This window comes from Jaculus jaculus, chromosome 16 (genome assembly GCF_020740685.1).
Source record: "Jaculus jaculus isolate mJacJac1 chromosome 16, mJacJac1.mat.Y.cur, whole genome shotgun sequence".
Lineage (NCBI taxonomy): Eukaryota > Metazoa > Chordata > Mammalia > Rodentia > Dipodidae > Jaculus > Jaculus jaculus.
This window is the reverse complement of record NC_059117.1, coordinates 11,371,851-11,398,332: the sequence shown is the minus strand read 5'-3', so window position 1 is coordinate 11,398,332 and position 26,482 is coordinate 11,371,851. Positions and strand designations below refer to the sequence as shown.

The 26,482-nt window shown below is 44.9% G+C and overlaps 1 protein-coding gene across 1 annotated transcript in view; it reads left to right on the top strand.

Moving 5' to 3' along the window:
- Positions 1-26,482, top strand: part of Abca13 (ATP binding cassette subfamily A member 13) — a 367,979-nt gene that overhangs the window by 159,469 nt on the left and 182,028 nt on the right. Inside the window, exons 35-38 of the mRNA XM_045135973.1 lie at positions 11,718-11,855; positions 13,344-13,524; positions 15,022-15,240; positions 23,881-24,077. Coding sequence (XP_044991908.1) covers positions 11,718-11,855; positions 13,344-13,524; positions 15,022-15,240; positions 23,881-24,077 — 735 coding nt within the window. The remainder of the gene's footprint in view (positions 1-11,717; positions 11,856-13,343; positions 13,525-15,021; positions 15,241-23,880; positions 24,078-26,482) is intronic.

Below are 26,482 nucleotides of genomic sequence, written 5' to 3'. Positions count from 1 at the left end.
CCTTTAAAAAGGATTTAAGGCTGGCAATTTAGGTAAGTAATTGTTCTTTGCAAGCACGTGCAAGGCCCGGGGTTTAATCCCCTACACTGTAAGAATCCAAATATATAATTCAATGGAGTTTTGCATGTTTGAGGTTTTGTAACTATCATACTATTTCCAGAACACTTATGTGACCCCCCAGAAGAGACCCCACGCCCGTCAGCAGTCACTTCATGTTCCTCTAGTAACCACTGGTTTGTAGACACAAGCCCAAGTCGTTCCTGAGATCAAGATGCTCTTGCCTCAGCCCCCAAGTACTAGGATTACAAGCCTGTCCCATCATACCCAGCCACTACTTTTGTCTCCTTAGATTTGCTAAATTGAATGTTTTATATAAATAGAATCATACAAAAAATCTGCATATTAATAAAAATGCCAACAAATAACTAATAAATTGTTTGTTAAAAGGCAAAAATTTATATTTAAATTTTAAACTTAACAAAAAGACTTACTATCACCCCAAAAGCATATAATTACAAATATATAGAAGGTGAATTTTTTCTTCTCTGGCAACAAGTGTAAGAGCTGTCATGTTTCTTGTATAGCTAAGCAGCAAGAGAAAAATTGCTTACCAGGCTAATTGACAGCCATCATAAGTGTCACACTTACGACCTGCATAATATTACCTGAAGCATTTATTCTCTTTGACTGAAAAAAAGTAAATGCAAGAGATACCAACATGTGTGTTCCTTGCAGATTAATTACAAAAGCAACACTACAAAACCTGTATTTCTAAGAGTGGCTGATGAACAGAAGTGGTATATGCAGCTTGTATTACTGTGACACACTCTTCAATTACTGAGTTCTGCAGTACTGGAATGAGCACTAATGTGGGCATGGGGTAGCATATGCTTCTGTGGACCCATGCTTTGCACAGAGGGAGGCATACAACATAACACATTCCGTTTAACATTTAAAAATGTGCATAAAAATTAACATTTAAATATGCGCCAAGTTGTTAAAATGTATGTGGAATTGAGTGCCTTGCTTTTCTGTTTTCAACTTTTCTGCACTGAAGACACATTTCATTTGTAATTCAAATAAACCATACAAATTGACTGCATGACTTTCTTCAAAATAGTAAATGATCTGGTGAAAGAAAAAGAAACAAAAGTTCTGTAAGCAGGCTGTGGAGTGCACGTCAGTGAGCAGGACGCGGTGGGAGCTAATTGGCACGCATATGCTTCTGGCTTCTGAAAGCAATTAGTTTTTGGTTTTATAAAGGTGAAGTCTTACTCTAGCCCAGGCTGACCTGGAATTTACTCTGTAGTTCCATGCTGGCCTAGAACTCACAGAGATCCTCCTACCTCCGCCTCCTGAATTAGTGTGTGCCACCATGCTCGGCTTGCAAATTTTTAACTTTATGGTGCAGCATTGTTGACTGTAGACACAATATTTTGCTGTCATCTCTAGGATTTAGTCATCCCACATACTGAGATTTTGTCTTGTTTTGGCAAGCCCGACAGACTGGCCTTCTTTATGGGGGGTGGGGGATTAGTGTGCCAAAGCCTCCAACCACTGCAGTTGAAATCCAGATATATGCACCCCCTTGTGTGCATGTGCGACTTTGCACATTTGTGTTATCTTGTGCATCTGGCTTACATGGGACCTGGAGAGTTGAACATGAGTCCTTAGGCTTCACAGGCAAGTGCCTTAATTGCCAAGCTATTGCTCCAGCCAATTGTCTTTTTTTTTTTTTTTTTGTCCATACCTCCTTATTCCATCCCTCCTTAGCTAGTGGCCACTGTCATTCCCCGCAAGGTCCATGAATCTGACTGTTTTAGATTTCTCATCTGAGTGGGATAATGCAATGTCTTTCTGTGTTTTATTTCACTTAATATAATGTTTGTTGCTTTTGTGACAAATGGTAGGTTGTCTTTTCTCAAATCTGAATAGTATTCTGTTATATATGGGAGACACATTTTCTTAATCTGTCATCAGAAGACAAGTAGGTCGTTGTCCTGCTGTGGTTATTTTGATTAGTATAGCCGTATGTGCAGATGTCTCTTCTACATGCTGCTTTCAATTCTCCTCATAGATAGCAGAAGTGGAGTTGTTGCACTGGGCGGTAGTTCTATGATTAATTCTGTGGAATGTCCATACTGTTTTCTACCATGTTATCATAATTTTTACACCCACACCAACTTCATACAGGCTTCCACTTTTATCTACATCCTAAAACTTATCTTTTTCTTTTGCTAACATTTGAACAATTGGGAGGGGAAAATGATTGTAGTTTGCTTTTCCCTGATGATTAGTGATGCTGAGTGCATCTATACAAACCTGCTGCTCAGTAGTTTCTCATGAGCAGTGTCTTGTTAGGTTATTTTTTGCCCTTGAAAGAAATTGGGTCATTTGCTTTTTGGCTGTTGTTGGAGTTTCTTATATACTTTTCATTGTTCTTTTATGAGATATATTCTTTGAACATATACAGTTCTATTTTGTGGTTGACATTTTCTTTTTGTCAATTGTTTCCTTTGCTGTACAGACAGGTTTTAGTTTGATACCATCCAAGAAGGCAGTATCTTTAAGAAAGTGAATGGTATGCCTTGCAGGCAACCTTGAATATAGGTGAGGAGAAAATGACAAACTCTACCAGTTGTGGGGCCTCTCATCCCATCCTCAAAGCCAGACAAAGAAGGTCTTAGGCACCTGATGCTCTCTGGCATTCACTCTGTTCTCTCTCTCTCTCTTTTTTTCCTTGCCTGTGGTCCATGCTTTTTCTTGGGTCTTCCAGGTCATTCCGGGTGGGTTTTCTTGCCCACTTCTGCTGATTCCTGTGTAGCTTGCACTGCAGATGAACCTTGGATCATCTCAGTATGAGACCTTCATATTGTTCTCATTCTTTCCACTTTTGGAAGCTCCAGACATCCATCGCATTCAGAAAAGCCAAGCAGTGTTGGAAGCAGTGCCCCATTGGAAGACAACTGGTGTCACAGGAACATCACAGGTCAATGACTTGGCAGAAGAACTTGTTTCCCTCTAAACCTAAATAAAGTCAACTTGGGTCTCAGAGGGAAAACAAGAGCTGTTTTCCTTAAGGACTAGCAGATTTAATCACCAAACTTAGTTGTCTTGTGGAAGAACTGTTTCATCTGGGCCATGTTTTGCTGGGTGCCCAGCACTTGGAACTCACGCATACTGTGAAAGAAGCAACATCTCCTGCTCTGCCTCCCGCTCTTCATTTCTTCAGTCTCCTCCCTCCCTGTCTTTCCGTCAGGTGACCCCCGTGACATCTGCCCACATCTCTGTGCAGCACTCCTGCAGTTCCACAGTACCTGTTTTGGTCAGCTTCTGCCCAAAGTACTAAACAGGAGCTTTGAGTCATCTCACAGTCTGCTTTCTCCATATCACATCTAGCCAGAAGACACACCTGCTGGTTTCCCTTCTCAGTCTGCCTTCAATGTACCTGAATGATCCTTCCCCAGGAAATAGTCTACCCTTTCTTTCATCTGGATGGATGAAGTGTTCTGTGACCCTGAGTGAGTTGTGACTCCCACTCGATTGGGTTCTAGTCCCTGCCCAGGAAACACAGGTGAGAGCACTGGAAAGTCATCTCTGAATGATGAGCCCCCGTCTTTTCAGAATAGACTATCAGGGCACCAACATCTTTAGAACATGAATTTAAACATGAAAGAGAGAGATGCAGGAAGGCAAAAATGAATATTTTCCTCTATCACAACATTGCTGTTGTTTTATTTTAAAATTTAGAAGAATAATTGGAGTTGGGAATGTATATCATTAAAGCATTTTCATCTTTTCACCTTTGATAAAGTCTGCCAATAATAACAAAAAGTAAAATTGCTAGAAAACACTAAAGGACGTTCAGATATGGAGAAAGGTAGGGTTGTAGGTGGGCTTGTGAGAAGAGTTCTGAAATGTGGCACTTGACTTTCAAGGCAAATATATTCTGTTACCTCCTTTACACACATGAAATGAAATTCATATATAATAAAACTAGCTATGTGATTGATTCACTTCAGGTAATATTTTAATTGCAACATGAAGGAGAAACAGAAAACAATTTGTAATAAATAATCATGGTAGAGAGCAGAAACTACCCATTGGCCTGGAATCCCATCCTGTGACCATAGCTCCAGGCAGTTCTCTGATTCTAGACTTTGGTGTTTATTCCTCGTAAGTCAGAGGATTGGAGAGGGGGCTGCACAGAAACACGCTGCATGAGGGTTAAAGAGATGCTTATGGGCAGGGAGCCACATATTAATCATTTCAGTGTGTGAATTCTTGCATAAAAAATTCCTTCTCTCTTTCTTTTCTTCTTTTTTTCTCTCTTCCTCTTTCTTTCTTTCCTTTTTTATTTTTCTCTTATTTCTTTCTTTCCTTCCATCCTTTGTTCTCTCCCTCCATTCTCCTTCTCTCGACTCCCCTTTTCTTTCTGTCCCTTTCATCTGGATATACTAAATTTTCTGTGATTCTCCCTCCCAAGGAATATACCTAGCTCCTATAATGTCTCACTTCTTCCAGACCTGATCACTTCAGCTGACTCCTTTATGGTAGAGGGAAATGGAAGGATGTTCTTCCCTGATTTTCTCTTTTTAGTTTGTTCGAAGCCAATCATGAGTTCAAGGCCACCCTGAGAATACAGAGTGAATTCCAGGTCAGCCTGGACTAGAGTGAGACCCTACCTCACAAGACAAAACAAAACAAAACAAAACAAAACAAAACAAAACAAAACAAAACAAAAAGAAAGAAAAAGAAACCTCACAAGACCATGCTCTTTGTTCAAGTAGAACCTCCCCATTCTAAGTTGGAACTTCTTGCAAAAGAGGCCATGGGGAAGATGATGTTTTCACTCATGTCTCTTTTAAAGAACTATTGTGAAACTGGGATGCACAGTAGTGAACGGTGCCATATAAATCTTATCTACCATAGATGTATACCTATAAATAAGTCATCACAGTGGATCCTAGAAACTCATTTTCTTCACAGTTTCTGGTGCTGTAGAAGCGTCTTGTGCAGTGTTCTCAGCCCCTAGTGCTAGGTGGGTTCTCTCTTGCATGACAAGGAATAATGCTATAGAGAAGGCTGAGGCAGCTAAGAGAGAGTCCTGCTGCCCAATGACTGTTTCCATGTCTGCTCTGCCTGATCAGGCTAGAAACTATGACTAAAAAAGACACATCAGAAAAAGAAAAATACCCAATATATAGATTTCTATAGTACTTCCTGTATTCTGCTCCTCCACTTTTCTTCTGCAAAGTACTTTTTTTTGTCATTATTCCTGATTATTTTCAGCAGGAACTCACCTGTTTCTGTCACAGCAAGAAGCAAGGTAGTACACAAACAGAAAAATCCTCTGAAAAGACTGGGAAACAAAAGATTTAACCCAAGAGAGAGAGAGAGGGAGGGGAGCAAAGGGGAGGGAGCTTGGGTTTGCTTTTTAGCTAGGACTGGAGATTAGCAAAGTATGATAAGAGCCCAAGCCAAAAGACCCTCTCACAAAAGAGATGGGGGAGCTGTCATGCGCATAGCAAAGCAGGACAATGTCCATGCCAATGAGAAACCCTCCCCACTCCCGGCTTGGGAAGGGGAGAGTTTACAAACAGGGGCCAGGAAGCCAGAAGCAGAAGAGAGAGGAGCAAGCCAAGAGAGTTTGACACATGTGGTTAGGCAGGACAGCACCCAGAACAAGGTGCATGTGGAAAGCCAGCAGAGAAACACCCGAAAAGAAAAGAAATTCCTCCCCATTTTTTCCCAGCCCGACTGGTGGGGGAGAACTTCCGAGGAAGGATTCAGGAACCAGGAGCGTTTGAGCACCCAGAAGGGTTCACGTGTGTGCCTAGGCTCCTTTATATGGCTTAAAGATACAATTAGGATGAAGCTCATCATCAGAGCCAGTGTAAGGGGAGAGCTGACTGGCCAGTGGCCAGCCCTCCCACGTGTGCTGAGCGGAAGCAGCAGCAGGAAGTTGCTGCCCGGAGTGGTGTTTGCGGCCTTCCTGGATGAGAGTAGATCAGATGTGGGTTCTAGTCCTACCAGGGCAGGCGTCTGTGTTCTCCTCGGGCCTTTGTCACTAGCTGGCTGCCTAGAAGAAAGCGATCTTTCTGCTGCTCTCCCTTCACTATAAGTGCTCCTCCTATAGAGGGTACCAGGTGCATCAGGGAGCACTCCTTGGACAAGTCTGGGGGACAGAAAGCTGGGCGTTAATAAGCATCGGAGAAGGCCACTCAGGATATGACTTGGGACATGAAACACTTGGGGCTCAGCGGCGATGCTCTGGGGTGAGGTGTGGGAGTTACTACAGCATGGTGTGCCCATGGCACAAAGGATGGGCCTGAGCTGCGGGAATGGCTTCAGGAACAGAAAAAAGGAACAAGATCTGGAAACTTTTTTTTTTTTAGAGTCAGAAAGAAAGAAATTAGTGGTGAATACAGTAAAATGTTAGCTTTGTGATTAAGCCATGTTTAATCTGCCCGGACTTTTAAAATCCTCCCGGTTAACGTGTTCCTCTCACGGAGGCAGAAGCTGCCGAGCCACGTGAAGCGGCCGCTCCGCAGCCTTACTCTGCACTGCGCTTTTCCCTGGGATCTGAATTTACGTTCACACCCTGGAAGCGCGGGCACATTGCCAGTTGTGATGCAGCTTGATTTAGACCACGTTTTGACCTCAGAGAGAAAGGCTACTGGTTTGTGGCAGCCAGGAAACTAACTAGCACTACCGTCCTCCCCCTGCTATAAAAAAGGGGTAGCAATACAAGAAAAAAGTCATCAAAATTAGACATTTCTAGCAGAAGCAAAGTTACTGGGAAGCACATAAAGAAAGGTTGATGACCTTTAATCCCAGTACTTAGGAGGGAAAGGTAGGAGGATCACCATGAGTTTGAGACCACCCTTGAGACTACACAGGGAATTCCAGGACAGCCTGGGCAAGAGTGAGACACTTCCTGGAAAAATGAAGAAAAAAAAAAAGGTTTATGAAGCGAAAATGCTTGGAGTGGACTGGGTGTCTGCTTATGGGCTCTTGGACCACAGCTGAATCCTCTCCCATATGATGGCAGCGAGAAAGGTTAGCACTGGACCCCTAGACACCTTTGTGGTCAAGTAAGAGAAAAGAAGTGGTGAGAAATCTTGGTGTGTGTGAGAGAGAGAAAGAGAGAGAGAGAGAGAGAGAGAGAGGGAATGAATTAGCCCTCACTCTCATTTGGGAGGACCCTCCTGCCTGCAGAGCACTTTGAAACAGTGATTCCAATTTGGGGGCATTTTTAGACATGTGGGAAGGAGGATTTTTGATGGTCACAGTGAGTGAGTATTGTGAAATGCACATTTTATATTGTTTATTGTATGATCCAAAGATTAGAAGACAGCTGCCACTCAAAAGAAAGCTCACCACTAACACTTCCCAAGAGAAGTGAGCCTAGCAGGCCACCCAGAACCCACCTGGGGGAGAACCAGGGCAAGCCAAGAGACAGGAAGGACAAGAGGAACATGTGACCCGGACCCTGTATGTGGACTGCAGGAGAAGGAACAGATGAGGAAGGGCATGTTAGTTTAGACTCGATGGGCTTATATAGTTTCATCAGATTAGGGGGCTAAGGAAGGGCTGTCTGTGGCTTTCTGGCACACACAGTGTCACTAAGGCTCAGATAGCAGCCCTGGCTCTGAGAGCTCCGAAGCAGAGGGCGTGGAGATCGGGGCTCGGGACTGATGGACTACACACGAAAAGCAAACCCACAAGCTGGCTCTTTACTCTATCTGTCTAGCCCTGAGAGGGTCTATGAATCAGAAGATAAAAGCATGATTGTTGTAATGGAGATGCTATAATTTCCCTTACTGCACAGAGGCCTGAGACAATAGGGTTATCCTAAACTTATGGGACAGTCAGGCTGTCCTTGACTCATCTTCTGTGAGACCATCAGTCATGCTTATGCAAATGGCAAGTCGTTTTAGACTTTGGGGGCCTAGAACATAAAAACTGACTTTCCAGGAGGGCAAGTGCTGCGTAAGCCACTGTGTGGCTGCTTGGTGCCGAGGCTGTTCCTCCTTTCAGATGATGAGTCTCAGGATGACAGCTGGGGATCTGGATTGAGAAGCAGGGCAAGTTACAGGGCTTCTGGTGGGCAGGCTGGTTAGGTTTGTGTTGGTGGCCTGCTGGAGCTGAGCAATCCAAGACACCTCTTTGGAAATGTGGTCCAGAGAAGAAAGTTCTCTCTGTGTGTTAGAAAGCTGATGCCACTGAGCTCGGCCGTGTGTCACACGGGCCACCTACCACAAGCAGCACGAATCGATCACGCAGCCATCCAGAAAGTCCCAGTCTGGCCAGCAGCCGTGCAGGGCATCAGCTCTTGGGCTTGCCATGATGAGAGGCACACTGCCAAGCCTGGGGGGGGGGTGCCGAAAAGCCACCGAGCAAATGAGCCTGTGGCGGGTGCATACCGCCCTCCGATTCCATGCACCTGGAGCCCACAGAAGGAAGGTTTACATGGACACAAGGTGGAGCTGGGAGCAGCTGCCTAGCCCCACCTCATCAGCAAAACCCACAAGACAGCCCAAGGCCAGCACTTGCCAAGATTCTCCCTGGCTGCACAGGAACACAGCTTGTGTATAAAGTGTGCCCATATGCTACGTGCCCAGGGCATTTCCATCTTGTACAGGAGTGCCAGCGTTACCCAGGAGCACCTTCTTCTCCCTGGTAAAATGTGTGCCTTCTGGTGTACTAGTTCAATGCCAATGGCATTTGATCCTGTATCTCATTTGCTGGGGGGCCTGGGACCCGAGTGCACATAAAACTGCCACAGGTGTTTTTTTTGTGTCAAGTTTGTGGATCTTTTGGTGGGGTGAGGAGCTGCTAAGGCAGCCATTGAAGAAGACCCCAAGATCTGCTACAAATGGGAGCATGCAGACACCCATGGGTGACTGCCGAGGCAGCATGATTGACCTTCAAAACTCCAGATGTTCTTTCTCAACCGCCCTGACCAGGAATTAGAGCCATAAAGGTTGAATGGCCCGCGGGCTGAGCAGAGGATACTCATCTGGGTGCAGCCTCTCTTTGTTGGAATTGGTAGGAGACTCCTGAAGACTCTGTCTATGCAAACGGGCTGCTGCATAGCCTTGGAGGAGGACACTGCCGTGGCGGGCAGAGGCACCAGTGGGAGCGCGCGATTGTCCAGGACGCCCGCTGCAGCACACAGACTCGCGTTGGCAAGGGGACCCGTTCTGTCTTGCAGTGGTCCGTCATCAGCCCTGCTCACAGGGGGGCTACAAGGGCACTAAGTGGCTCATCCTGGACTCCCTTTATTTCCTGTACCACGGGCACTGAAGGAGGGAGACTGTCGCCAGCTGTTGCTCTTTGAGGGTGTGGCAGCCATTGGTGTGTGTGTCAAGAAGGTCATCAACAGGCCCAGTTGCTCCTTTCCAACAGCCAGTTGCCACCGGTTTTGCCTCTGCGATACGGATGTAGAGACTTTTCCTTCTTGCCTGCTGATTCTGAAAATGAGCTGTGACTCGTGACATGGTTCTCTGTGCACTGTAAATGCTCCTCAAGCATTACATTGACCAGGAATCAGGAAAGAGGCCCACTGTCTCCAGGTGGACTAGCCAGAATCCATCTCATTCTATTCTTTCTTTCCAGACACTTCTCTGTATTGTCTACACACAAAATTTGGCATTTTCAGCAGCATGTATTAATATCTTTAAAAATACTGTTAACAGCCGGGTGTGGTGGCACATGCCTTTAATCCCAGCTATTGAGGGGCAAGATCGCTGTGAGTTCAAGGCCACCCTGAGGCTACAGAGTGAATTCCAGGTCAGCCTGAGCTAGAGTGAGACCCTACCTCAAACAACAACAACAAAATACTGTTAATGGTTATTCAACATCTTGTCAAATGAGACAATATCTTACATGTTTAACTTACCTTGAAAATTTAAGTGACTTGCCTTATTCCCAGTATAAATGACACCACAGTGAATGCTTATGCTGAGAGTTAGGTCTTCACTTCGTTGTCTTTTCATGGAGAGATTTAGTCCCCAGCTCACAGTGTGCACACTCTAAAGCATAGAAGCCTGTGCTGATTTCCCCCCCTTGTTCCCAGCGGTGTCTGTCTGAGCACATTCTACTCTCAGGGACCCACTATGTCAGAGAAAGTGGGAGATCATGTATCAGCAATGGCAGGATTGTTTTCCTCATGTATTGCTTGCTCGTCATCTCCTCTTGCCTCCATGACTACCTTGTTCATGTGTATGTGTGAATGGAGCTCACTGGATGATTAAAGAAACCAGCACACTGGAGGCGGGGTAAGTCCTCTTGCTGGACTGAGGCAAGAGCCCCTCGTGTCTTCTTGTGGCCTCACTGTGCCGGTTCTTCAGATGGCAAGGTGAGATCAAAGGGGAGCCAGTTAATACATGGCTTCTGTGTTAGGAGACAAGCCTCCCTGTCACCCCCTTTCCACCAGAAAGTAGAAGTAATAATGGTATTGACACCCTGATGGTCACAGTACTTGTGAATTGATGCGAGTGAAGTCCCCAGACAGTGTCTGGAGCAGAGAAGCCTGTGCAACCCTGCTGCAATGTGAGCACTGGTCCAGGCAGCACACTTTCCTCTGCGGGGCAGAGGCGTAGTTGGCAGATCACTACCAGCACTGTGCCACAGGCTGAGCGACTTGAACAGAGTCCTGGAGGCTGGAAGCCCGAGACTGTGTGTCTCCATCCAGATTGTAGTTGGCTGTCTTCTTATCACCTCACTCTGCCGTCCCTCTGCACGCCTATGCCCTAAGCTGCTTTTCCTTGTAAATAAGGACACAGTCCAATTGTTTGAGGATTTTTTTAAACCGTACTTTTCCATAACTATTTTAAAAACTGCTTGGTCTAAAACAGTCTTTCTCTGAAATAGTCACAGTTAAGGTTTTAAGGTAAGAATTTGAGGGACACAAGTCAACTCACAACGGGCGATCATTATTAGACCTCGTTACAAGCCATCTGCCTTCCCTTCGCTCTCTGTGCATTTCCCTGAGTGTGGGAGCATCTCTGTGAGTATTCTGATCAGAACATGTAGTGCTTACATATCTTTCTTGTGCTGGACAGCTCAAGAAAACTGAAATACTAGTGGTGGTTTTTTCTTTCATTCCAATCATTTGTAGAATTTAGGCTGACTATCCCACAGCAGAGTTAAACTAGGATGTGTGAGGTGTGAGCATTTACAGCCCCTTTCATCTGTCTGTGCAGCAGAGGGCAGAGTGAATACTGATTGGACTGAAGTGAATTTGGAGAATATGTTTAAAGAACGGTGAGCCTTTTCATGTGGAGGTATTAGCAGCATGAAATATTCTCCTTATGCCAGGTTTAGGTGATTTATCCTCTCCCGTCTTCACTCCCCCACACATTTCCTCCTTTCTAGTCTGGCAATCCTCGCAAACATTAAAAACAGGTAAAAGACGAGCGAGGGCAGAGCAGGGTGCCGTGAGGCAGAGGAGACTGACTCCCACTTGAAAAGGAAAAGGCTCACAGAGCAGGGCGCCTGGGGGCAGATGGCCTTGGCTCAGGCAAGAGAGGCGTGTTTCCAGTCCCCTCAAGGCTGATTCTTTGTCCCACAACTGGTTTCATGTGAGGTACATATAGAAAGAATTGACGTGAAATAGCATTTCAAATTCATAAGCTAAGACGCTCTGATGCAGAATTTTGTCTACATAGGGAAATGATGATACTGATTTTAAGTATCGTATTTTTTAGGAACCTTTGGTTTCCAGAAACCGTGGTATTTCCCCTTCACCGCACGGTATTGGAAAAGTCTGTGTGGCTTGATGGAGAAGCAGCGGCTTTCTCTGAGGTCTGGTCTGTTTTTCTTCAATGAGGACTTCAGCCATGAAGGTTTGTAGGGAAGCATCCAGGGCCAAACACATTTTTCCTGATCAGTTTTGATTTTCATTTCTGGAAGAGTATACTCCTTTAACTGTTTTTTTTTTCTTATTATTATTAACAACAATATATTTCATATGGATACATCATGCGTTGGCACCCTCTTTCCTTCCACTGGGGACGCCCCTCAATGGGGTTGCAGGTATTCCCTGTGGGGCTGTGGGCTATGCACGTGGGAGCAGCAGTCAGTTATTTTGGGGGGAAATGAATGCCTCTGGGCATAATGTCTCAACCTGTGGTTCTTAGAATCTTTCCACACCCTCTTCCACAAAATTCCCTGAGCCATTTTGTACAAATTCCTAGAGACTCACATTCGGGCTATTTTCAGCCCAGGCTGCAAGGCAGTGTGCCCAGCTAAGGTCTACGTAAGCCGAGGGACCTCCCAGTGGTCATGTGACACCTCATCTTATTAAGTGTGGCCCTCTATGTATTGTTTGCATCTGCACATAACTTTTATTATCAATTAAAATTGGATATCAAAAATTTAAATCCAAAATCAATATGTCTAAAATAAAAGCTCAGATACACAGCTTCCGAGAGCAGCACACTTTAAAATTCTCTAAGCAGGGCTGGAGAGATGGCTTAGCGGTTAAGGCGTTTGCCTGCAAAGCCAAAGGACCTTGGTTCGATTCCCCAGGACCCACATAAGCCAGATGCACAAGGTGGCACATGTGTCTGGACATTGTTTGCAGTGGCTGAAGGCCCTGGCATGCCCCTTCTCTCTCTCTCTCTCTCTCCCCCTGTCTCCCTGTATCTTTCTCTCTCTCAAATAAGTAAATAATAAAATATGTTAAAAAAAATAGAATTCTCTAACCAATTGCATACTTGCCAGCTTATATGATTCTTCCCATGAGAGAGAATCTCACTCCCTCTAAAGGCTGGGGAATGTTCTCTGGAGGTCCTAAGTTCCTGAGGATAGCAGACCAAGATGGTCCTGTCACTCTGTTCCACTGTGGACCTCTCTTGCTGGCCAAGTGTATATGACATTCCTGCCAGAGGTCACTGGCAAGGAGCCTCCCATGAATAGATGGGCCGCCCATGGACCAGCTAGCTCCCACCATGGTGGATTTATGCTCTGAGCCAATATTGGAAAGTAAAATTTTCTAATGTGACAAGTGAAGTAGGAATGTTCCAGGAAACTCCTCTCCATCACAGCATAGGCTGAAGCATCTGAGCGTTCCCAGGCCGCCTGCTGCATTCTAGCCTTGTCTCCGCAAACAACGCCGGGTCTGTCTTGTTTCCTTGCAATGTGCTTCTCATGAGGGTGTGGTCAGTGATGTCACCTCTGCGCTTGCTTTTGGCCAAGAAAGTTTTTGGAAGTGCTTGTTGTGCCTCACAGAGCTGCAATTCCATGCCAGGGGGGAGGAGGAATTGATAAATGGGAGTATTATTTTCCCTGCCTTTGAAAGCCCTCATGGGGAATGTGCATATTCCTTACAGGGTCTTCACAGAGAAACACAGCGCGAGAGCTGGAAGAAGGTCCTCCTGGAGTATCTCTGCTGTCTGTGACCAAGGAGTATGAGGCCCACAAGGTGGCTATACAGGACCTCACTCTCACCTTCCACAGGGGCCAAATCACTGCCCTGCTGGGGACCAATGGAGCCGGCAAGACCACCATCATGTATGTGTGCACCATTTGCCTACCTTTCAAAATATTAATCTACCTTTCAAAATATCAGTCTACCTCTCAAAATGTTAGTCTACCTATCAAACGGAATGTTTGCTTTGGTGCCCCTCCAACTCTACCCCTCCTTTCCGTTCTTCTTTCCTTTCCCCTTTCCCTCTTCTTTCCTCTTGGATGCTGAAATAGAACTGGAAAACACTGGTATTTGCAAATAGGAAATAATGTACAAATTGCACAAATAATAACTCAGCAAGCATTCCATATCATGCTTTTACAATGAAAACCTGGTGTGCTTATCTAGGAGAACAGTGGAAATTAAATTAGTTCTTGATGTTTAAAGGTTCACTGGTGACATTGCTTTTAGTGTGCATCTGAAGTGCAGCAGAGGCCTGCTAAGTGCTCACGTTTCTCTGCAGAGCTCAGTGGCTGAGAGCCAGTTAATGAACTGGCCCTTCACCATATAACAAAGATCCTTCAGGCTCATGCACAGTGGGTGCAGATGGTGTTCTGTCCACACACTCCATGACCAGAGTCACACAAGTGTGCGTCAAAAGCTAACTAGCTAAGCCGGCGTGGTGGCGCTCACCTTTAATCCCAGCACTCAGGAGGCAGAGGTAGGAGGATCGCCATGAGTTCAAGGCCACCCTGAGATGACAGAGTTAATTTCAGGTCAGCCTGGACCAGAATGAGACCCTACCTTGGGGGGGGAAAAAAAAAAGCTAACTAACTAAATTAATAAAACACATTGCACCCATACTAAACATGTATAGAATTTTTTCTTTTCAGTATTCACTCAAAAATAGAATATAGGAATGATTTAAGGCATATAGGAAGATTGTGTAAGTTATGTGCAAAATACTGTGTTATTTTATCTAAGGAACTTGAGCATGGGTGAATTCTTGTATCCACAGTGCTGATACCAAGTTGGACCAACTTCCAAGGTCACTGAGAAACAACTATATTCATAATTTTATAGTAGTCCCCAAATAGCTTTGAATAGTACAACAAAGACTTGCTAAACAAGTTTTTTGAGGCATAATTCATGCATAGTCAAAAGTGTATTTGTGCAAATAGTTCAGTGAGTGTTGACCCATTTGGCTAATGTGAGAACAAACACTGCGATGAAGATATGGAACATTTCTTGCCCCTTCAAGATTTTCCGTGACCTCTTTTGGACCTGGCCCCTGAGTGACCACTGACATGTTTGTTGTTACAAATTGGCTTACTTATTCCAGAACTTTATATAAATGGAAGCATGTCTAGCTTCTTTCATTGGTCCAATCACTCACATTGTAACTGGTCTGTGATCATGCCATAGCCAGTAGAAGATTGGGCATTACCCCATGCCTGCTGTTCCGTCATCTCCATACACAGAGTTTGGGTTGACCATGTGGAAAGCTGGTCAGTGGAAGTGTGCATGTGAGGCACACGAGCTTCTAGAAGAGTCTCCTCAGGGGCTGATCTCTCTCCGCGGTGATCTATCTTCTCTGGCAGATCCATGCTGACGGGCCTTTACCCTCCCACTTCTGGAACCATCCTGATCAATGGCAAGAACCTGCAGACAGACTTGTCTAGGGTCAGAGCGGAGCTGGGGGTGTGTCTCCAGCAGGACGTTCTGCTAGACCACCTCACCATCCGGGAGCACCTGCTGCTCTTCGCTTCCATAAAGGCTCCATGGTGGACGAAGACGGAGCTACAGCAGCATGTCAACAAGTTAGTGAACAGTTTTCTCTTTGCACCTCTTGGAAACCACAGAGACGTTTAATAGTCACGTCTGTGTATATACTTATGAGAAGGAAAATAGCAAGTGGTTCTCATCGTTGGAATTATGACTTAGCCAGCAGCATCGAGCATAGCAGAGGTAGCTTTCCAGGGAGAAACTGGCCTTGGTTTCATTTGTGTTTGACATGGGGAAGAATGAGCTGATATGGAAGTTTTGTGTGCTGGAATGAAGAGTTGCTATGGGTGTTCTGAAATAAACAGAACACAAAGACAGGCAGAAACACTGATCGTAAAGAACCTTATCAGTTATGCAAGGCGGTGATCCAGGGGAGAGCATGTGGTGAGCTGGGGTGATGCCGATTCATTTTGCATCAGTGAGCAGAGGGATGTGAGGGAAAAACAGGTCAGTGGGAACCCCTGTAATGCCCATAGAAGGGGTTACAGTACTGTTGTGACCATGACTATCTGTCTTGGGAGATGTGGGAGTTTTCTTCTGCCAGCAGATGCAGCAGCTGATGCTCTGGGACATGGAGCCATGCAGCTCACTGAAGGTAGTCGTCAATCTTCCGGTGCTGAGCGTGCAAGGCTGCCTTTTCTTTGGACTGTGCTGCAGAGTGTGGGGTGGAGGCCACTGAGACGAGGCTGACTGGGGCAGAAGGAGGGGTTCTGTAGCCCGGTCGTAAGGCTGCCAACTTGACCACAACATGAGTGCTCCCGAAAGAGTTCCAGTGATCTGAGAAGCGAAGGCAATTTGTTACCAATTGTTCTCTGTGAGCCTGGTGGACGTAGGTAACAGTTGCTTAAAAATGCAATGTAGTGGCCAAGGTAGGCAGGAGAGCAGGCCCCACAGCGCCCCACAGTGGTGGTCTTGTGGCTGAGAGAGTCCTGGCTCCTCGTGGAAGCTGCATCTGTCTGGAGCATCATTCTCTGAGGAGTCTTTCTTTTTAAAAAATATTTTTTATTCATTTTTAAAAATTTATTTGAGAGCGACAGACAGAGAAGGAGGGGAGAGAGAGAGAGAGAGAGAGAGAGAGAGAGAGAGAGAGAGAGAGAGAGAGAGAGAGAGAGAGGGAGAGAGGGAGAGAGGGAGAGAGAGAGGGAGAGAGAGAGAAGACAGAATGGGTATGCCAGGGCCTCCAGCCACTGCAAACGAACTCCAGACGTGTGCGCCCCTTGTGCCTCTGGCTAACATGGGTCTGGGGAAATCCAGCCTCGAACCTTAGGCTCACAGGCAAGCACTTAACTGATAAGCCATCTCTCCAGCCCAGAGGACTCTTTCTTGAGTAGAACCTTCTTCAGGTGCCAGTGTGCCTTGGTGCACACCTTGGGCTTCTGGAGGGACAGAGCCTGGCTGTGAGATGGATGCTACTTTGTTAGAAGTAAAACCAAGGAGCCAGGATGTGAAAACATAGTCAGGTGGAAAGCCCATGCAGGTCCCCTGGCGCCTCTGACTGCAGGGTTGCATGAGAAAGTGACTCTTACTTCTCCAGCAATGCGCTTGCGCACTGGCTGTGCTTCCCACACCTGGGGGAGATTGGTGTTTGCATGACCTCAAGTTGAACGAGGTGGCTGTGCTTAGATATTGGCTAAGACAAGAGCATAGGTAGAACAAATCACATGTCCCTTTGGACAGATGCTTATATTCCGAAGGTCAAGTGCAAATTAAATATGAATTCATGGGGAAAAAAAATCTCAAGGGACAGGAACCAGTGTGGAGAGTGGCACATCATATCACCAAGTTTCCGTAAATAGCTCTCTCTTCATTTCCTTTTCTCTCAGTCCACCAGTCCACATGTAATGAGCCCATTGTTTACTGCCAAGGGGACTGGTCATTGGAACTTAGCTGGCAGTAGGGATAATGTAATTGACAGTTATCTCTTGAATGTGCTTGGAAAACATGTACTTTATACTATTTAAGCCTATCTCACGAGTGGGTACCTAATAGAAAATGACTAGGTGGGCTGGAGAGATGGCTTAGCGGTTAAGCGCTTGCCTGTGAAGCCTAAGGACCCCGGTTCGAGGCTCGATTCCCCAGGACCCGCATTAGCCAGATGCACAAGGGGGTGCATGCGTCTGGAGTTTGTTTGCAGAGGCTGGAAGCCCTGGCGCGCCCATTCTCTCTCTCTCCCTCTATCTGTCTGTCTCTCTGTGTCTGTCGCTCTCAAATAAATAAATAAATAAAATTAAAAAAAAAAAAAGAAAACGACTAGGTATTGTACGGACTACATATATACTAATTAGCAAGTTGGGTACATGCAACCTGCTTTTTATCTATGAAAATAATTATAGGTAGCAGTGTGTGGTGGTGCACACTTTTAATCCCAGCACTCCAGAGGCAGAGGTAGGAGGCCATCCTGGGACTATATGGTGAATTCCAGATCAGCCTGGGCTAGAGCAAGATCTGACCTTGAAAAACCAAAGACAGGGAGAGGAAAGAAAAGAATCATTAGAGGACACTTAATTTTAATTACTTGAGAATTTTTCTCTTATATATTTTTAGTTTTAATTTAAAATGTGTATCATTATGACATTTGAACACATGAATATCATTGTACTCTGTTTAAATTCACTCCCATTGCTTTTTCTTGTACCCCTTTCTCTGTCCTACTGGTTCTTTCTCTTTCCCTATATTGTCCCCTTTCTCCTTTCCTGTCAAATGTGTGCACATATATTTAAGTCTACATTCCGCACAGTTATTTTAATTTGAAAAATTGTGTCTAAACTGGACCATAGTAAACCCTTTTGTGATTGTACCTTGGGGCTTACTTCAAGCACCTAACAATGCTACGTAAACTTCATTTTCTTATTTGGGTGCCAGACAGCCTTATTGGTTGTCAGTTGACAATGCGTTACCTAGCAACAAAGCCAATTTGCACAAAAGCAATCAGAATGGGATCATGTTGCAGGACAGTGGTTCTCAGTTAGAGGGAGGAAAACTGAAAACATTTTGATTTGGAGCCAACATGCTTCTTACTGGTGTCCTGTAGCATCGCTTGTTTTCCTCAGTGTCCAGATTCGTTAGAATGTGAATTCAAGAGTGGTAGCAAATCCAGTAGAATCATTAGAACAGACATTTGTCAAGAGTCAGTTCATTACTGTTTTGTTCCTCCTTTGGTCTATAGAAGGTAAGAGTAGTCTTTTAGAACATCCTCAGGACTGCATTCAGTGGGGTCAATGTGAATGAATTATGGCAGACACTAATTGAACTCAAACTCTAATGAATACGTGGCATATTGACTTGGTTTAAGGAGATCAGTTTACGACAGGGGTGAGATGATGATGTATTTAGCTCTGGCTACAAGGTGGTGATGGGTAGATGAGAAGGGACCAGTCAAGGAGGCAAGAAGGAGGGAGCCGCATTGAAGGAGGGAGGACAGCAAGGACGCTGGGTCCCTGAGGAAGAGAGAGGGATCGATACGCTACCTCGGTGCCGTGACGGGTCAGGTGAGATGAAGCCTGAGCATTGATCCGTACAGGAGAGAAAATGAGAGCAGCGCATCTTCCCAACGTTGTCCTGCAAAGGGAGTAAAGAAATGAGAAGACACCATGGTGGAGGAGTGAGGTTCCAAGGAGGGTAATGCAAAAGCAGGATTCAAAGTTATCATGTCTGTCCGTGCTGAGAATGGCCACTAGGAATGGATGACTGGGTGAACTAGAGAGAAGAAGGTTTTCTAGAACACTGTCAGCATGGGCGGCAGCTAATAGACGTCGAGGAGAAACCCAGAGGGTGGCAGGGCAGGGGTGCATGAAAGGTATCAGATGATAAGGCAAAGCGTGCCGGAGCCTCTGTCCAGCTTCAGTGTTTGTCAATCGCGTGGACCAAAAAGGTGATTATAATAGGAACCGTGCACCTAAAGGTGGAGGGAAGAATGACTTCAATGAATGAGGAACAGCAACAAAATGATTTTTGTGGAGTTAAGTGATTTCAGGGTACAGAGAAGAAAAAATATTACCAGTGACGGATGCGGAACACTGAGACTCTGGAGGGAGGAACTGTGGTGGCTGGACATGGCAGAGTCTAGACTGTGTCTTGGTGTACCAGTGGAGGTGAAATGAGGCTGTGCCCCATGAGATTCCAGGATCCCCAAGAAGATAGATAAGAATGGAACTGGAGGGGAACAGAGCCCAAGAGAAGATTCAGGAATTTGCTGATGCCAGCAAAAATAGAGGCGATAGTTGCAAAAGATATGTTTCAAGGGTGGGAGTTTTGAAGCAGATGGAAAAAAGAAACAAAACAAAGCAGAGTGATGCGCTGAAGATCACATTGATGTGTAATAAGTCACTTTCCCCAGACACCTGGTGAAAGCAACATTGTGAGGGCACACTGCCTGGCTGAAGTCCTCTCCTGTTATCCTAAGTTCATCATATAACCTGCCCTTCATTTCAAGAGACTCCTTCTGTTTCTTGCATGTGCCATTCTTTCCTTCAAATTTCCAGGCAAATGTTTTCCTACTTTCTTGGCACACACTGCTGAAACACCCCTACCTCACCAAATCCCACCCTCTGTCTGTCCGTTTGGATGACTGCTCATGCTCCTTTCTCTGAGGACAGGACATTCCCTCAGCTCCTGAGACCTTCCTCTTGCTCTTTTGTAATTTCTTATCTGGCTTTTCCACCTGACTCTGAGCTTCTAGAGTCATAGACAGACTGCATTCATTTCTTCACCATACATTGTTGGGCTTCAATAAACTGTTGCTGAATAAATGAGTGAATGATTAAAGAGAAGCATTCAAACATGCTTCTGGTGTGTAACAGTGCTTAACACGAGAAAAGGTCTCTTGCCCTTTCCATGCTGCTTAGTAATGTTCTATTAGAGAGTTTTCCTGTCCCTTTCACAAGGGAGCTGACAATTTAAATTTGTAGAAATTATTTGCTTCTTTTTGGATTTCTGTAGCCTCAACAATTGAAAAAATAGTAGCCCCTACAAAATTCTGGACTTTAAAAATCAAAGAAAAAATTCAGCACATAGCACCTGGTCAATGCTTATAAATTGTTTCTGTCTCTGGTCTTTGAGTCTGATCTTAATGTCTAATCCAAGCTCACAGGCCAACAGCACTGGGATGAGTGAATTTTGTAGCCCTGTCCTCCTCTGGCCCCGGAGGGCTTTCAAACACTGCTTGTGTCCCCAGACAACCCCCAGGACTCAGGTTCTGAGCAATGGATCTTTACCTGGAGAAGAGTCAAGTCCCTTACTATACTTTTCTCAGGTATTTTTTTGAGGCAGATGCAAGAAGTAGGGTCTGAGGCTAGAAACGTGGGTGTTATAAGTCAAAATACCTTATTAATCTACCCCTAAGATGGGCTGCTGTAGCTTTAAGAGTAGGGGAAAGAGTAGAGGAAGGAGAGGGGAGGGGGCAAGTTGAGATGTTGACTGTGCACTGGAGATGTGAGTTCCTACTCGGAGAGCCTCTGCCATGTAAAAAAACCTGCCGAGAGGGAGGAAGACGCAGGGCTATGTGCACACGCTACAGGCTGGGGGAGGAGTGGAGTCAGAGAGAGAGAGAGAGAGAGAGAGAGAGAGAGAGAGGGGGAGAGGGGGAGGGAGGGAGGGAGGGAGGGGGAGGGAGAAAGAGAGAGAGAGAGAGGTGCAATTGAGTAGGGAGGACAGATACCTGTGAGCTGGGGAGAAAGCAGGAAAATAAAGAGAATATATGTACCTGTCGTAAAGTAGGAGGTCAGAAGGACAGAAAAGAGAAGAGGCTTGTGTGCTGAGGGCTCCTGCCCCTTGGATGTGGTGGATTGACTGTGGGAGTAAACTGACCAGTGGGAGGGGCTGTGAAGGGGCCAGTTAGTCAGGTTGTCTGCGTCCCTGTGGGGGCTGGGCCCTTCATAGAAGTATCTCAGGGAAAGGTCAGGAGCTCTGAGAATGACGACTTTTGTTAGTATTACACTGGCATTGATTTTTTTCCATGCCATGAGTGAAAACCATCATCAGTCCATTTGTTTGTGACAATACAGACTATGTAGCACTAGTAGAAGAAACAAAGAGGGGTGTGGTATAATTTACGAGTGGAATCAGAACTTAGTATTCAAGAACACTTGACAATCTTTTGACTTGTTTTCTTGTCTGTTTTGATATCTGATTTCTCACTCATGTGCTCCAAATTGGGCATAATGGGCCCATGTCTTTCATTGAACTGGATTTGCCCAGGGGACAAGGTGTTGTAGATGGTAGGACCCAGACAATTACCATAAAATTCTGGAGTTACCACGACCACGCACACCACTCTGAGGCAAAGATGGAAGCTTTTATTCGGGAAAATCACAAGCTGCCAGCGCTGACTCAAGAGCAGAGCATGGCCAACCTGAGGTTCCAGGTAGTGGGCTTCATAGGGCTCTTCAGTTGGGGAAAGGTGAGGAGAGGAAAAGTTGAATAAAAAGACAAAAAAGAATGTTTCTTTAGGGGAGATCTAAGACAGACAGGGGGGCCACAGAACAGTGACCAGGTAACTTACAAGATGAGGGGGCAGGAAATCAGGACCTGTGGGGGAGGCATGGCTAGGCAAGGCAGGGATAACGGCTGGGCGGTTTCTTGAGGAATCTGGATGGCCCACTGCCTTGTGTCTGTCTCTGTCCTGCTGTCTTTGGTGACTACATTTTGGGGATCCCATCCTGACCTGACAGTTACCTGCTAAAACTGAAGCATTCTTCGTCCCCCATGTTGTACTCCACTTCACACTGCTGAGATGAACCTGCAGACCAGACACGGTTTCTAGGAGGAGAGGGATTTATTGCTCACTGAGTTCCAGGAGAAGTTCCATAATGTCAGAAGAAGCTGGCCCCTTATCTACAAAGATGGAAAGACCACCATCAGCACCACGAGCAGGCACGCTCCAGGAACCCCAGGCAGAGCTCAAGCACTCTGAATACCTTAGACTGGAATTCCAGATCTGCCCCCAAACGCCTTAGGACAGGACCCTAGGATCTTCCCACAGAGACACCTCTCCCAGTCAGGCTGCTGGAAATCCAAGTTAAACCTTTAATAAAACATTTGAATCTAGTGGGGGACATAAATTCAAACTTCCACACTCCATTTTTCAGTTGTGCAAACCATGGACATGCATGGAAAACAAGGACTTACTTATTGCTCTGTGTTTAGGTTGAGATTTAGCCAACAGGAACTGCATCCTAGTCTTGGATTAAATACAAAATGCCTAGGCTAAAAACTAGACTCTTAAGAAGCTGTTGTGAGCCTCTGAATCTGCACAGAAAGGGCAGAAATAATGAAACCTACAAGAAGAAATTACTCATTCATTAGACAAGGAAGTCCTTCTGATTCATCTAGTTCTTTCCTTGGAATCTGGAAGCATTCCAGGCACCAACTGACTTTGAAGCTCAGCTATTTTCAGTCTTTGTTATTCTCTGGGTCCTATCTGGACATTTTCCTTGGGGTATGGTGATCCTTCACAAAGTGCTGAGCAGCCCTGTTGCTGGGGTGGCGGTGGCGGCAATACCTCCTTTTGATTTGTGTGGTCTGGACAAGGTTTAGGAAGGCATTGTTTAAACTTCATCTTAAACAGTAAGATTTAAAGTAGGTAATGAGGGGAGTAAGTATCTTCACAGTCTTGAGTGGCACAGTGGTGATCCGGAGTGAAAGCTATTTGTGAGGGAAAAGGGCAGACTTGTAGAGGGAGGGTGAAGGACATATTCCTGCTACTTTCTAGAAGTCAGAACTCTCAAGAGGTAAATATCTCTGAGACAGTTAGAGGCATGTTCTGATAATAATGGCAGCCAGTTATTTCTTTTCTTTTCTTTTCTTTTTTTGCTATCCCTTTGATGTTTAGAAAACATTTTTATTAAAACTTCTAAATTAAGTATTATAATACATCTTTTTGGAAACAAGCATTTATTTATGATGTGGCATTTATATTACTACAGTAAATATTAAACTGCTTATTATGCAGTTAATCAAACTCTGATCTAGTTTGCATATTTGACTAAAATCCATTTATATGTTGTTTGGTGCGGTTTTTCAAAAGTCCATCCAATCTTCAGCCTTCAAAGAAATATTATTACACAAACAGTATTGCTACTAGAGTGAGGCAAACTTGGGAGTGGGGATTACACCTGACTGTGGGGTTATAGGAACAAACACCCCAAGATGGATTTCTGTTTTAGCAACGTGGAACACAAACTAAGCGTTAGATCAGGAAAAGGTCATGCTAGATGACATGAGTCACAACATTTCTGATGCTATTGTCAGGAAGGTGGGCCACAAAATATCCATTTATGGTGGGCCGAGAGTTAAAGCTTCTGGTGAGCCTTGTGCTTTTCCTCAGCTTTCCCTCTACTCTCCGCACTGACTTAGGGGGGGCCAGTCCTTCCTTGGCAGAGGTATGAGTGGAATGAAGAGAAATAGTTCTCCAGAGAGATGACCAAAGATCTCACGTAATATCTGGCAGGTACCATGACTAACATGATACTTACACGGACCCAGTGCTGCTGCCTTTCAAAGGGGCAGTGCTGCTCTGTCAAGCCTCATGAACTTACAGAGCACCTACATCTCATTGACAGAACCCTGCACGATATATAAAGAACTCGGGCACTTTAAACCATTGCACATGAAATAAAACTCAAAGCAAAGCTTTCAGGTGTTCAGAGCGAAGAACGAGAGCTTTCTTGTTGTTTTAGAACTCTTGATGAAGTGGGGTTAACACAGCACCAGCACAAAGCAGCCCAAGCCCTTTCTGGAGGCATGAAGAGGAAGCTGTCCATTGGCATTGCTTTCCTGGGCACATCAAGCACCGTGATTCTCGATGAGCCAACCAGTGGGGTGGATCCTTCCTCTCGTCGCAGCCTCTGGGACATTCTGCTTAAGTACCGGGAAGGTAGGAGCTGGGCTTCATCCCACTTTCTCTCCCCACAAGGTTATGGCTTAAAATAAGTGTGGCTATACCACATGACGAACCATGTCACATTCCAGTGAAGATACTGATATGCCTCTGAGCTATCATTATGTTCTGAATATTTTATAAGATATTAGTTAAATAATATATTTGCTAACACTCAGAATGCTACTTTGTGTTTGATTTCTTAACTCAATATTAGCAAATGGCTAATTAGATGGCTGCCAATAAATCTTCATCATTATTTTGATTGAAATTATTTCAGTAGAAATTGTCTTTGCCCACACTGTATTTCACTTTGGAAACATGGATGATTAGAAGACACTGCTGGAGGTCATTCAGAACACCCCCACACCTCCATGTTACTATTATGCTGCTATGGCAAATACTCATGAATGCCAACTTGTTTTGAAGACAAAGCCTCTGGCCTTGAACTCAGTATGTGGCTGACTATGAGATGAATTTCTGATCCTCCTGCCCACTCCTCACAAGTACTAGGACTACAGGTGTGCACTACCATGATGCCTGATTTACTAGGTGTTGGTGATTGAACCCAGGGCTTTATTAATGCTAGGCAGACACTATATGAACTAAGATATATATATATATATATATATATATATATATATATATATATATATATATATATATGAATATGTATATATGGATATATATATGTATGTATATATATAAATAAATAAATAAATAAATATATATATATATATATATATATATATATATATATATATATATATATATATAGAGAGAGAGAGAGAGAGAGAGAGAGAGAGAGAGAGGGCCCAAGCAAACAACCTGATAAGGCAGGAAGATTATTGGAGGTCATAATTTTACAGGCTACAGTCCTGTGGTGTGTGGTTGTATTCTTTTAGGCCTCTCTTAGTCCACTTTATTATTTATGGTAGGTGGTACAAGGTGCTTAACTCATGATTGCTCAGAACCAAAGAGAAATGCAGGAAAGGTATGGCACACTGCCTATTTCCTTCCACCAGGTAGCAATGCCTAAAGGTTCTGCCACTTCCCAGTAGCACCACAAGCTGGTAAACCAACCTTTAGCACCTATAACTTTAGAAGGTATTCAAGATCTAAAACCATAGCATCTCTATCTGTCATATGAGGAAGTTGGGGAAGGATAAGATGGACATATGATTGGCTCACAGGTCTAGAGAAAGTTGGCTGACAAAGGGGAAGCGTGACTGTGGCTTACAGTGCCTATACTTTCTTGTTATTTATTACTTGCCATTGCAAGCATCGAATAGGCACTTACTGATTTCTACACACGAAGCAGGCAGGGAGCCCTGCACAGAAGTCTTCTTGCTCCAACAGAAAGGCAGACAATGCTGCGGAGTGTCAGTGCTGTGAAAGGAGTGCAAAGGCATCAGAGAGAGGCTTCAGCAGAATCAGGAGGTGTTGTTTTGCTTTTTCCATTTGCTATTTGAGCACAGAGCTTTCTTCTGGTTTGATCTAAAGCCCCCACTTTTGTGGGAGATCAGGATTTGCTACAGGAGAAAAGCACAGGAAAAGAAAAACAAGTAAGGTACTGTCATTTTCTCCAGCATACAGAGAATACTCCTGTTCCTTCCATCCCACAAGTTTGCAGAATTATGGAAGAAAACACTCAGCAAACAGATGTGGCTTCATTGGGGCTTGGCTTGCAGTGGGCCAGTGCGTGAGGAGAGAGTTTCACAGCTAGTGATGGCTCCAACACTAAGGAGCTGAGTGGAGCCCGGGGCCTATGGGAGCACTAAAGACGCTGTGACACTCAGGGGTGGGGGAGCTTATGAGGGATGTGTCCTTGGAGCTGGCCTGCAGGAGCCCAGAGCACATTTAAGGGCCTGTGGCCAGCAGAAGCTCAGAGAAGGTGGGGACAGTGAGGGAGCATTCAGTACTCTGACATGCAAGAGCGACACGTGCTAAGGAGAGAGGGGTTGATGTCAGGTGGCCTCAGTCATCACTGAGAAAACAGAAGAGGTTAAATTCCTTGTACCCCAAACCCTAACCCCTTCCCTCAGCTGCCATGTGCCCTTTGGGAGAAAAGTAGAAGGGCAAAAATGAGAAAATGCACTTTTAGAGTAAGACATGAGTGGCTCCAAAAGAAATCGAGTGAATTTAGAAATTAGTCTAATGGTTTTACTGCTGCAGAGAGGGATGGGTAAACACATTGCACTCCCTCTGGGCCTGCGAATTATATAAATTGAATACTACATGTATCCTGCTGTTGCTTACTTTAAAAATCTGAGCTGAACTCTTAAATATTTAGCTGACAGAACATTTGAGTGGCCAGCATTAAGGTAATTTTTGACAGATGCAGCGCAAGACCGAGTAGAAGAGTGTCTCCCCAAATCCTGCTTTTTATGGGCGAGGTGGTT